At 38.8% G+C, this 14,260-nt stretch overlaps 1 protein-coding gene across 1 annotated transcript in view; it reads right to left on the reverse strand.

Annotated features, from left to right (window-relative positions):
* Positions 1-6,770: 6,770 nt before the first annotated feature.
* map2k5 (mitogen-activated protein kinase kinase 5) overlaps positions 6,771-14,260 on the reverse strand; it is a 54,662-nt gene continuing 47,172 nt past the window's right edge. The window contains exon 22 of the mRNA XM_051379650.1: positions 6,771-10,172. Within this exon, the coding sequence (XP_051235610.1) occupies positions 10,062-10,172 (111 nt within the window). The 3' untranslated portion in view covers positions 6,771-10,061. The remainder of the gene's footprint in view (positions 10,173-14,260) is intronic.

Below are 14,260 nucleotides of genomic sequence, written 5' to 3' on the forward strand. Positions count from 1 at the left end.
TTTTTTTTGGGTGGGGGGGGTAACGTTTAACAAGCGTTTAATTTGCAGTTTTGTAGTTTTACATGTTTAACAGCAAAGACAGGACACTGGCTGCACAATAAATCCGCATAAATGTCCACAGACCAAATGACTAAACCTTTAAATTCAGTTTACAAAACATCACAGGTGGGAATTTCTCATGTATTGTGCCAAATTACATCTTCTTCTTATTAGATATGTTACAGGCTGCTTTTGCTCCACTGTTATTTTAACAAAGTTTATTTAAATGTTTTATTGTTTTGCGTTCACTGGAGCACCTCTTGCATACAAAGGTACCTACAAATGCTTTTACTTTTTAGTTAATTTACTGTGTTATAATTACAAGTCAACAAACGTGACAGTGATGTAGTTTAAGATGGGGGGACTCTATTTCCCTTATATGTTTATTTATTCATTGATTGATTCCCTGATCGGCAACTTGAGATCAAGTTCAAACCTCTTATCTAATCAGCTGTCACATCACGGACTTATTGTTTAATGTAAACATGCAGCCAATAAAACAAATGTGTCTATATGCTTTTAGTCCACTGCAACATCTAAAAGCTGCATCAGTGTGAAACAAAAGAGGATTTAAAACGCAGATTAGTAATAATAATACCTCTAACTGTAAAACAATGATGTGTGTTTGGAGTGTTTTAAGGCAGCTGATCATATATTGTGTTTCACCTCATTGTTTATTTCCCCACACACTTGCATTTTGCCATATGATATAAAAAAGATAAATCAAGCCCCCCTCAATCAGGACAGGTTTAATAACAGCAGCAATTGAGGCCAAATGTTTTATAATTAACAGTTGTATCAGCACCCTATAAAACCATGACCCCTATAAATCCCATTTTAGAGACCAATCAATCCTCCTCTCGGACTAAAGGGCCTATTGATCCCCTCGCTGCTCGGCTCACCTAAACGCTTTCTCCATACCCTTTTTTTTTGTTTCCAGTGAAAAGAGCATTTCGATTGCACTTTTTATTGGAGGAGAGATTCCGCCGAGAGGAAAGCGATGGCTCGAAAATTAAACGGTGACATTTTAATTACAGGACATTGATAAAGGGATCTGGGTAATGGCTGTGTACAGAGCGACCACTCATTGTCCCGCCTGATGTGCTAATCAAGTCGGACTGCTCTGGAAAAAGGTCATCGGCCGACACAAAGCGGAGACGCAGCTCGGTGGGGATTTGGGAATATGACGGTCCCGGACCGCCAGAAATGAAGACGCATCTCCAAAACAAAGCGCGGTCAATATCCCGGAGAGAGGCCCGCCAGATGAGATCATGGAGCATCCAAATTTTCATTCCAGACATATTATCACTATAGGTCAACACGAGGCACGGCCATAGATCATCTGATGCCACAATTTACACGACACAGAGAGCAGTTGTGGCAGGGGCAGAGCTGTCACAATGCGGGACTGACTGATCTTCATCATCATCATCATCACCGCTCCCAGCAGGCTGCAGTTCGGCTAAATCTGATCGGCAGGTGTGTTAACAGGCAACTTATCATGTCAGGTTGTTATAATGTAATAGATGTAAAGTGAGGACTTTATGAGGCGACTCATGCTCCACCCCAAACCTCCAACCTGCACAAACAAAGATTAAATACATTAGTTGTATTAATTTGAATGTGTTAATTTCTCTACACTAATATACTGAATCCTCCAAGTTAAAGCAAATGTTTACCAAATGCCAAACAAACAGGCCTTAAATGTAATATTTTGTGGCCCAAAAAGACACTGAATATAAACGATTATTGGTTATCAGTCTTTGCTACAACCCATGTGTAATGTTCAGTTGTAAGACATAAACTACCCCTCAGGCAAGAGGTATGTGCCTCTGTTAAAGAGAGTTTAAAGTGGGGTTGAAGGAGGTACTTATGTATAGTCAGAGTATTACCTACAGTGTTCAGTGTGTCCCCAGTCTGGAGAAGCAGAAACTAAGCACTGCTTTACTTACCGACTGCCCTTTCCAACAGTAAAATGAAGCCCTCATATCCATCTATGTTCTCCCTAATGCCACACTAAACCAGTTAAAATATTCTAAATATAGCATATACTTAAACTGATATTGAATTTTTTTAGGTGGCTTAAATATGTTTTTCTGCAGCCCCCACCCTCAGCAGTGCAGTGCTTATCTTCTGCACTCTTGCCTGCTCCTCCAAACTGGAGGCGTGCCGACCGCCGTCTACTGTAGCAAATACACTATGGATAAGCACCTCCTGCAACCTCACTTGAAAAAAACTCAAACTATCCCTTTAAAGGCTAAGTTCATATTGTCTCAGGTCTACCTTAAAACAATGCTTCCTCCTGCTACTGCCAGTGAAGAAATCCCTTCCTAATGCTACTCCAGTATGAGAGATGGGGTGTATATTTACAGTCCTTGTGTGAAAAAACGATTTTAAAGTTTAGCTCAAACTATCATCAGCAGTCTGAGTTTGTCCAGTCAAATGAGTATCTGTCTTTTAAGTAAGAAGTTACCTCTTTGCTCCAGACAGTGTGTCCCTGCTGAGCTGCAGTGGAGGGATATTAGATATTAGAGAGAAGAGAAGTCACCACAGTTTACACAGATCCTGAACCAACCAACAGCTGTAGACACACGTCGCTCTGAACCAAAAACAGGAACTACCAAAGTCAGTAAGATTCATCGGTTGAGGACCATGAATGTATGAACTGCATCTTATGAGATCCACCCAACATTGAGATATTTCATATCTGCCATCACCAGAGCCATCAACAACACATAAAACAGAAGAGTCTGGGCTGTGATGAAGTCCTAGTTGCAATGATTCACATGATCTGCTGACAGGAAGGGGCCACAACATTAACACTAAAATAACTTTTTCTTAAAGCAACAAGTACATTTTGTTTTAGACTGAAATATCAACGTTTAGCACAAATTTCTGTGTAGACATTCGTGGTCCGAAGAGAATGGATCCTAAAGGTGATCCCCTCACTTTTCCTCTAGCAACACCATCAGGTTTCCATTTGAAGCTTTGAGTGAAATGTCTCAATGTCCGGTGGATGGATTGCTGACACTTGGTACAGACATTTATGTCCTGCTCAAGATTAATTGTAATTCCCCGACTCCCTGGCAGTTTTAGTTTGTCCAGTTCTTTGGTTTATGACCAAATACCTGCAAAACCAATGACATTCCCATCAGCCTCAGCTGTACTTTGTGTTAAGTGCTATTTAGTAAATGTTATTAGCTTAAGTAAGATGGTAAACATGGTAAACATTACACCTCTTAAACACCAGAATGTTAACATAGTCACTGTCAACATGTGGACATGCTGACGTTAGCATTTTGTGAGATTCCCAGAAGTGTTTGGTTCCCACTTTGATCAATATTATTCCTTCCTTGGGAAAGCAAAAAAGCTATTTTAAAAGGTTTTGTTGCTGAAGAGGAGCTGTGATTTTGCATATCAAAGTGCAAAAATAAACAGGACTGCAGCAGCTTTTACGGTGCAGTACAATGTTTTGAAGCTATGCACGGTAGTAGTAGTAGTTGAACAGTTAGCAGAGTGGACGTGAGACGAATTAACAGACAGAAATCCTGTTAATGTTTAAATAAGCACCCCTGGATAGCTGTGGAAAGAGATGCAAGAATGTTCAGATATTCTCTCTTGAACGGACCATCATAAAGAGCTTCACAGTGTTATGCAAACTTCTGAAAGGCCTCTCATTGGCAGCGCGCAGCAGCAGGTCAATACTTTAGGACAACTCTCTAATTGATCTGGCAGCAGGTGTCCAACGTTGTTTTTTTAAAGGATACTATAGTAAATGTGACAAAGGCAGAATGATTTCCTGCCCGGCTAAAGTCTCAGTGAAGGCTCTGGACAGATGCTGAAGTGTGTACCAGAGTCGAGCCCGCACTTTTCAACCTCTAATCAACTTTCTCGAACATGAAGCACTTTTCTGGGACGTTGGTGGCACGAGGTCCATACAGTATAGAGGCAGTCCTCTTTCCCATAAGAGATTCTTGTCATTAAAAAAAAAAAGAAACGCAAGGACGAGCAGTATTCTGGCTCATAGCGAGTATTTGTTGTATTACTTCCTTTGGTGTCCCTCAGAAGAATAATTAGTGCTTACATTGCAGTGTAAAAAGGGGTCAAATAGCTGTATCTGTCACAAGGGGAGGATCAGTGAAGGTAACCTCAATCACAAAATCATTTTGCTAAACCTGGTTTTCATTTAAAGATCAAACAAAGCGGGGAATACACTTCTGCATGATCACATAAGTATAAATGAGCTTTGGAAAATCACGCCGTTTGTCCTTCTGCTTTCTGAGGCTCCTTTTAAAGAGTTGACAATACATATAATACAGAAAAGCACAGACTGACTACATGCTGTTTAGGTGTGTGTCAGGGTCCTGAAACACCTTCATGGGTCTGTTGTGTTACACACAGTTGTATAATTATCAAATCAGGCTGCCTGGCAATACATGCAGAGCTGCATTCAGACAGGAACTTGTATAAATAACATTGTACAAGGTCTCCGATTGAAGAACAAAGCATGTCTAACAGTAAGTAACACAATAAAGCTGTGAAGGCCACGAGTCTGTATGGAAGCCCAGAGAGGACAAGGGTAAAAATTTGATTTGTTTATTTAATTTTAAAATGACAGCAAGACAGTTTTTTGTGATCTTGACATCAGCTTCTTGAGATCACAGCTGTTTGATGCTCAAGGCAAAAAAAGAGATTTAAGAGGTTATTTGAGTAATTAACTCTCAGGCCCTCTATAGGCCAGATAGTTGTTCCACTACTGTTTTACACCTGAATGTGTGAACTGTTTATCAAACCCTGTCACTGTCACAATAACTGCAGCATGACAGCATTTCTGTATATTTACATTCAATGATTTTGGTGAATGCATTCGGTGATGCTGGAAGTCAGAGTTGGGTGAGCTGAGAGAAAATCTGTCTATATAATGATGCCATACTAAATGCTAAATGCATGGTATTCATGGTTTTTACATTAATGTGAACGGCCTATATACACAGATTGGCCATAACATTATGAGCAATGACTGGTGAAGTGAATAACACTGATTATCTGGTTATCATGGCACCTGTCAGTGGGATATATCAGGCAGCAAGCAAACATTTTGTCCTCAGAGTTGATGTGTTAGAAGCATCGTTGTCTTTTTCAAAGCATATTTTTGGACAAATTAAGATTAGCCACATTCATCAGTCTTCATATTGAGACATTTTTAACATTAACAGACTCTAACAAATGTAAAAACACAAGGGCTTGTTTGGGTAGTTGTGGATTTATTTTACCTTAAAAACACAATTCATTACCATCAGAGGCTCATCAGGACATCAGTTTGGGAGATCTAGCTCTACATGAGATGCTGTTGAGGGGTTGTCTGCTTGGTTAAATGAATGAGAGCAACCGATGGGGTTTAGGTTAAAATTCTGTTATCAAGATGTCTATGTTTTACTTTAGATCCTCTAATAAACTCTATCCGACTGGTAAATGTATGCACCTATTGTTTAGGAGGTGATCGAGTTCAACATCAGGAGCAGATGGTTTGAGGGTGATTCATGTTCAGGCATTTGAGAGCTTTCCTTTCCCTTACTGTGTTAACCTGTGGAACAAGAAATGTGCACATAATTGATGCTTTAAGAGAGAAAAAAACAACACAAGTTAAGCACAGTCTCCTTTCTGGGGTATGTATGTGTACTTTGAACTACGTTTTACAGGTTAATGCACAAATTAATAGCCAAGAATAAGGCTGACGTTAATTAAAGGTTGACTAAGATTAATTATTAAATGCAAATTGCAATTGAACTTAAGATAGGGAGGTGCTCACAGGTTTGGGTCATTCTACGCCGAGACATGCAAATGTCAAACTATTAATGAAGCAACCATCATTCTTCTATATATGTAAAGCCATGTGAAGAGCTGGGGCCATGTCCTAGAGGTGTCCCAACTCTTGTTATTGTAATTTTAATGAAAACACCATCAGGATTGTTACCAGTTTATTAGGTACACCTAGCTAAATCTAATGCAGTCTAATACAACGGTCCTGCAGATACTAGTTTGTGTTTTATTTTGATGTTTCTGGAGCTGTCTTGGCACAAGGCACCTCATCAAAAATCATTCTATGCATACTTACATCTTTAAGTATTCTGAGGCAGAGTGGCTAAATGGTTGCCTCATAACAAGAAAGTCCTGGGTACAAACCGTTCTGTCTCCCCAGTGTCCCCCACTGGTTAATTCTCCAGTCAGAGCCCTTGACCAAGGCCCTGGCTCAGATCTGGAGTTGGGCGCCGCACAGTAGCTGCCCACTGCTCCTAGTACTTAGGTTGGGTCAAATGCAGAGAAAGAATTTTCCTACAGGGATCAATAAAGGATAACTTAACTTAATTGTACTTTAAATGCTTTACACATTAAAAACCAGCTCAGAATTAATATGTAGCATGGAGCTGGGACACAGCTTTAAATACAGTATCCTTTCCTAAATGTTATGTATCCAAAATGTTCCATCAGAGAAACTTCATCTACAGAGGGATCTATTTTAAACATCTAGGACGGTGAAGAGAAAGAGTCTGAATGCAACATATTACTACAATGAGCGGTGCAGGGTGAACGTTTGCACCTTTAAACTGATAACTTCATATTTGTGACATTCGTGTGAAAGCAGTGAAATCTGTTTCCCTTAAAAAGAAAATCGACATGTAGACTGAATATATGGAATAAAAGTGAGGAACAAACTCTCAAACTTACCCAAATTATTGTTTAAATACTTTTTATTATTTGTGCATTATGGTTGGAATATGTGCCAACACAGATAATTACAGAAAAGGCCATAATCAGCCAGTAACATCACAGCACTAGTATTTCTGCTGAGTCCCATCACTGACTAAATGCTTTGTGGTTTTGGCAAAAACAGGAAAAATAAACAGGGCAAGAGTCACAAGAGATGATCTCCATTGTAAGCAGACTGAAAAGTAAAAAAAATAAATAAGTAAACTCCCACTGACACTGCAGATGTATTGATAAAAATCAGTGAGTACAACATACAAAACCAAAAAAAGACGCATCTGAGCTTTTGGAGCTTAAAGTACAGAAATATTAAATCTTTTTTTCTCTTTTTGGTTTCGTTTGAGTTGCAAGAATACATTAACATTTGCAGAGTGTTCATAGTGGCCACTACACACACTACTCTTTTTTTCTCCACACTTATTTACTAGTTTAACTAGATTGCTAGTATTTATAGCTTTAGTTACATTTAAGGCCAATTTAATGTAATGTGGATGTCAGTTTGGTACATGACTTACCCGAAGTGACAGTTCGATGGATATAATTAAAGATATGAGTGGTATAATGCTGAGTGCATATTCTATTCGTTGTGCAACTGTTGTATTTCAGTTACTTTTCATTTTGAGTTTCAACAATTTTTTTTAACAATTAAAATGAATGGCATCTTTTACAGATGTCCCTCCCACAGTTAAGTGAAAGTATATTTATAAAAAAAAAAAAGGCTGTGCCTCATTTTCCGGTTTCTGAGGCAAATAATGAAATACGGGAAGGATCTTGACAAACAGCGCCTCTGCTGGTTGTTTAACAAACATAAACAATTAGTTAGGAATGACCTGGAATCCCAACAGTTGTAACACAGAATGAAGCACATTGTTATAAGCAATATTTATTAACAATAATTGAACTGTTAGATATGGAAAAGTACTGAACACAACCAGTAGAGGGCGCTATGAGAAGTCGTTACTTGTTAGACTACTCTGACCAATCTGCCATAAGGAGTAGTGGTTTGTACTTGAAATGATACGATGCACGCTGATTAAAGTGCGATTTGAAAGCTCCTGCTTCAACAGAAAGCAAAATGTTTGTCCAAAGAGTAAAGGTTAATTCTTCACATTGGTATTTTTCGGCAAAATTACTTTTACCAAAACTTTCAATTGTAATTTGTAGTTGTAGAAAGAGAGACTTAACCTTTCTTGTTTTCACGCTGTTCCTGAAGATAACACTCTTCCATCTTCAAATAGTTTTTCATTGTGGGACAACAGTGAAATGAACATTAATAACAACAATCCACTCTGGAAATAAGATGATTGACAAAATTATGATAAAAAAATGGACCGAGTGTGGGCTTGTTCATGTAAATATGCAAGAAATCTTATAGAGAATTATGAATGGTATGATGGATCACATTTGATTGTTTTACACTGAGCAGTGTAATGGAGAAACTACTCAACATGTAAAATAAACTGATGCTTAAAGGTCCAGTGTGTAACATTTAGGAGGATCTATTGGCAGAAATTGAATAATATTTATAGGTATGTTTTAATTAATGCATAATCACCCGAAAATAATAATTGTTGTCTTTTTGTTAACTTAGAATGAGCCGTTTTTATCTACAGAGGGAGTGGGTTATCTTCTACGGAGTCCGCCATGTTAAACTGCCATGTTTCTACAACAGCCCAGAGTGGACAAACCAAACACTGACTGTTGATAGGGCCTTCTCCTACACGCTTTATTGAGTCAAGTGGTTCCCGTTGGTTGCAATCCCACCACTAGATGCCACTAATTTCCTACACACTGGTTTTTAAGCCTTTTCTGTTGCGCTGATGTACTGCCGTTACATTCGTTTCCAGCGATGCTCACACCGCACACATCATGTCAGTGTAGGCTGCGTTTACTGTGCCTTTGTGGAAGTAATGGAAGTTAATTGCACTTGAGCATTACACATTTCAACAGCTACACATAAAGACCGTGTCAAGCGATTCATTTTACGTTCAGCCTCAGTCATGAGAAATCAATGTAATCCATTGTTTGAGTCGTCAGTGGTCTTTGGTGTTTAGTGCACGGCATTATCGTTTCCCCCTCTACAGCACTCACGAGTAATGCAACAGAAACGTAAACTCTCTGTATAGTACATGACATATTTAGCTAAAGAAAGGATTTACTGGTGAGAAAGTGGATAAAACAAGTTAGAATTAATAAAGAGTTAGTCTGTAAGGGAAGGAAGAGTTACGGATTCTGTTACATTACTCTTTCAAAGAAAAACAAATAGCAGTTGAAGTAATGAGGAGAACTGCTTCAGCACAATTTCCTCTCCAAAGGGTCGGTTCAGTGGCATTCAACGTCGAGCATTTCCTTGCAAATGGAAATAAAAGATGTGCAACCGAGTTAAAAACAGTTTTAAACATTAAAATAAAACAAGGGTGGGGGTTTCCACTTGATGAGTGTGAACAACAAACTGTTTGGTCAGTAAGCTTGAGAGCCAAGAAAATAAAATGTGTGTCAGTGCTTCAAACTCATTGATACTGCAGGCTTGTTTCATTCCAACACCCCTTAAGACAGACAGAGCTTTGTATCCATGTAACACCCCAACCTCACAATGTTAGGGAATGACTGGATACAAATGTTTTACTCCTGGTATTAAAACAGGAACAATTTTGGGGGGAAGTTTTCATATTACAGTGACAACTTAAAAGTTTGTTGAGGTAATAAATTACACCACTGGAAAAACAGGCACACACATGGGCAGTTATTCACAGGCAAAAACCTTAACATTCACTAGAGGGCTGTCAACAGTAAAGCACACAATGGTTATTTGAGACACCATCCTAGAAACAGAGCAAAAACTCTGTCAGCGTATTGCAGTCTTATGCTTTGAACTTGTTTATTGTCACTGATCCTGTTAATCAGGACCGTTTCTCTTCACTCAGACGACTGTGGCGCTCGCTGCAGTTCTGTATCTCTCAAAAAAACATGGGGACGAAGCTGCAGATGGAGACCTCACGCTACAAAGAAATCTCTGTGCGCTTTTTGGATGCAGAGTTCAAAAGATGTGAGCTCCTCAATGTCATGGCATATAGCACACACACATACACACTCCAGGTGAGATTTACTCACCTAAAGTATTCAACATCTAGTGATTTTTGTCCGTGTATATCAAGTCACTTTTACAGTGCATATGGACGTACTGGACCTTGAAGCCATTGATAAGTGTTGAAGGTTTCAAACGTCCTGGTCCATCATGGGCAGACAGCAGGAGGACGTCAGACGTGTCCCTGAGCCTGCTGAGCTCGCCTCTCCTCCAGACAGCGACAAACCCACATGGACACCACCTCTGCATTACCGTCATTATACTGAATGATGAAGGAATGATCCTAAGAAATACAGAGAAAGACAGAAGTGTTAAATCATTTCTGTTTAGAAAACAACTGACAAGTTTGGGTTTATTTTGTTTTATATGGAAGAGAAACATATTTGAAACAATTATTTTTTTAAAAACCCTGGATTTACTAACAATACTATAATAATACTAACAATAATGAGCTGAGTTAAAAAGGTTATTAAGTGAATAAATTAATGTAACGGCACAAAATGGGACTGTGTTTTTAAATTTTGCCATCATAGTTTTTTTCATAGTTTTTTAAAAAAAACATCTTTTCACTTTCCAGTTTACATTTGACCTTCAGAATATTTGTCCTCCACTGAAAAAAATGCACTGAAGTGGCTGTAAAAAACAAAAGTAATAAGCTTTCTCATAAAAACAGAGAAAAATGATATTCCAGCTATTAAAAATGTTAGACCTTTTCTACAATAGTATTTTTATTATCAAACAGATTGGAGCCACAAACATTATTACACGTTTATGTGAAGTGTATAGTTTAGTTCTGCTTGTCTAATTCTTCTCAATCCCGATTGAAGAAATTATAATAAAATACAAATAAACTGAACAGGAACATCATTAAACCCTCTTAAATATTTATGTCCAACAGATTTAGTTTTAAATGCCAAACGTTTAAGTAATGGCCTGTCGGGTCATTAAAGAAATATCTTTAATGATCTACGTGAATTATCACAAGTTGTAAAACGAAATTTGTAATATAAGGAAACAGTGGCAGCAACACAAACCATCTTTGTAATAACTTTTGAAATGTTTTCATTTGTTTTAATTTCAATTAAGAGTAGTTTTAATCTTTACAGATTTTCATCAATAGTGCCAAGGCAGGGTTCACTTGTTACTGCTGAAGGACTGAAACAGAGACATCACATGTGACATCTCAATGACAGCAGTCCCAATCACCAGGCTCATCTGGGGGACTTTGCAGACCAGAGCCAGAGGTCACAGGGGACACGGAAGGGGTCAGAGGTGAGAAGGGACGAGGTTGTAAATGAGACACTTCAACTGAGGCTGACCATGAATTTTATTTGTGGTGTCTAGATGTCCAATTAGATAAACAACGCTGCGGTCGGTCAGTTTAAATGAACTTGTCAACACCGATTTCATATATCTGTCCTTAACAACAAGAGACCGACACTGTTAACTGGAACTGAGAGGACTGTGTATTTTTCTATTAATCTTGCATGTTGTGTTAACTCAAGCTACACGATGTAATCTGCCTTTCTTCACGGCCTCAACCCGCGACTTATATTCTCACACTGTTCAGATCAGTTGACCGGCAACGGTGGGGGTGCTCACACTCACTACGCTGTTCTTTTTTTGGGGGTGGAACAACGTTAAATACTCCCCAGCAACATCCAAACTGGTGCAGACAATGTAAGATTAGTAACAAAGTAGGACAGACTGGTAGTGACGGTCCACTTTCTTCCTCCTGGGATCCTTCTTGTCTATTTGTGGTCACACTGGAAAATATGTTAAACTGAAGAATATAAAAATAAAGTCACATGAAGGGTGGATACATTTTAAAAGTTATAGTAGTATTGTGATTCCTTTAGAAATCTACCAAAATTAATGTTTAACTTTTGTTTGACTTTGATTCTTCCTTTGCTCACTACTGTTATTTTTGACTGAACATACATTCAGCACATTTTTTAATCTGGTGCAGTTTTACATTTGAAAGGGAAATGGTAACACATTCCTGTGTGCTCTAATCCTGCACTAAATGTAGAGATTGTGAAGGACTGGGGGAGCCCCATCAATCCTGTTGTCCTTCTAATGGGCAGCTGGGGTTAACACAGTCTGAGGTTAATTACTCTCATATCAGTGTGAGGGTGTGTGTGTATGTGTCTGTGTGTGTGTCAGTATGAGACGGGTGGAGTGGACGCTCCTGGGTGCCCCTATGTGCTGAATACCCATCTCATCAATCATTCTTCCTTGCCTCAGTAGAGAGGGAGTGAGACAGAAATAAAGAAGGAAGTCCTGAGTGATGTCTTTAAAATCCAACTTTCCACCTCTGCTCCAGAAATTAACCCTGACAGGCCAGAGACATCTGCTGGAATTTGACCTGGATGAAGGTGCGTGGCTTGTCATACAACACTCGACCAGCATAAATGCACACAAGCAAAGACACTGTAGAAACACAACATTTACTTGGCCGAGACACATACTATATTTCTTCAACTGAAGCTGTGGTTGGGGCCTGATCTTTCTTTCTGAATGAAAAATACCTGATTAAAGGTAAGTAAGTAAAAAGTAGCAAAAGAAGTAAAGAAAGTAAGAAAAAGAGAGAACTAGAGACAGTATGCACGATAGATAGCAGGCAAGGAAGAAAGTCAAACTAGACAATAAGGTCTTAGATGGCGTAATTTGATGAAAAGCTCCAGAGCCGAACACCCACTAAATAGACCTTGTGTTGACATTGTTTAGTCAACTACAGTTTTTCCAAGGTGAAGAAGGAACTTTCAATCAAAAATGACTATTTCCATGACAACTAGACAAACTCCATCTATTTGAAAGCTCCAGAACAGATAACTTTATAAAGGTGGTGGGTTTATATACCATACAGTGCTGGCAACATACCACAAATATCGAACAATGTTTGAAGCAAGACACTGATCTTTACACAGCAGGTGGCAACAAGAGCTTCCAACGTATGTAACCTGAATACACATCTGGAAAGGGAACCAGTCCCCTTGCACCTGTCTGCCTATGTGACTCTTTGTAGCCCAGCTTTGTGTACAGGTCGAATGTCTGTGAGCAGCTCAACTAAAGGGTGATGTTCCCTTCTCATATTGTCTCATTTTAATAGTTTAAATGGTAAATGGACTGCCCCTATAGGGCACCTTTCTAGTCATCCGACCACTCAAAGGACTTAAGTTTAATAGCTTGTAGAATCCCAATGAGGAGAAACTATCCAGTGTTTCACAAGAAAAAAGCTAAAAGTTCACAATGATGAAAATATTTATCTTTTATCTATTTTGTGTTGCAGAATTTTTTTCTTCCCTTTGTCTAATTTGTTTTTCTTCTATCAACCCCAATACCCAACACATAAGACCCCCAGGTTGGGAAAAACTGCTTTAGACTGCCACCACTATATTAGAGACAAGCTGCCTTAAGAGTCTTGCTTTGATGCAGATACATACAGGTGCACACACCCTGATATTGAGGATATCAGGAACACATCCTCCGTCTGTCGCACATTCACTCACACACACGCATAATCACGTAATAATTAAATGACTTGCAAATTAAATTAAGTATGAAACCTGTAAGGGAAGAGTTATAAATACAGAGTGAATAAGAGCTCCTTAGTTAGGTCATTGAAGGTGTTGTGACTTTCTGCTGTAGCAGCGTGCGGACAGAGGTGAGACGGGGGAAGGACTCATTTAAAAGTTACATTAATCACCGTCTGGCCACATCAAAATGGGATAATCACCTGCAACTGCTCCGCTCAAATAGAAATGGCCTAAACCCAGGGGAAATTCTACCTAACTCTTTAATTGTTTGATGTCTTTGAAGGGTCTGTTTAATCTAAGATTAATTTATGCGATTTTAAATAACTCTATGTATGATTAATACGCTCAGAAGAAATTAAAAGGAGTTTGAGGCAATTATAACAAGAGACTGGTCATCACCTCATTAGAATAGTGTTGGAGGAAACATGGTGTGTTTGTCAGTGTGTGTGTGTGTGCGGGAGAGAGACAGAGAAGGGTGAAGAGGTAGATAGAATAACTAGGTCTTTACAGATTTGCATGCTAATCACTAGCTCCCTGTGGAAACTGGCTGGCTTCGGTTAGTGTGTGTATGAATGAACAGTATGTGTGTGTGTACTTTGGTCGATCTTTGTGCACAGGGAACGTAGGGAAACTTCTCTTAGTGGTACAATGCTGTTTCCCCTCTAAACTTAATGATCCAAGCATCTAATGCTATTTTCAAACCCATCTACTGTTTTCAAAACTGTTTGCATAGTGAGGCAGAACTTTCTCCAGATATCCACCTATTAATGAGCCACAACAATAAATGTTAGCCACTGAAATGGAAAAAAGTTAGGAAAAAAAAAGACAATAA

This window comes from Dicentrarchus labrax, unplaced genomic scaffold (assembly GCF_905237075.1).
Source record: "Dicentrarchus labrax unplaced genomic scaffold, dlabrax2021, whole genome shotgun sequence".
Taxonomy (NCBI): domain Eukaryota; kingdom Metazoa; phylum Chordata; class Actinopteri; family Moronidae; genus Dicentrarchus; species Dicentrarchus labrax.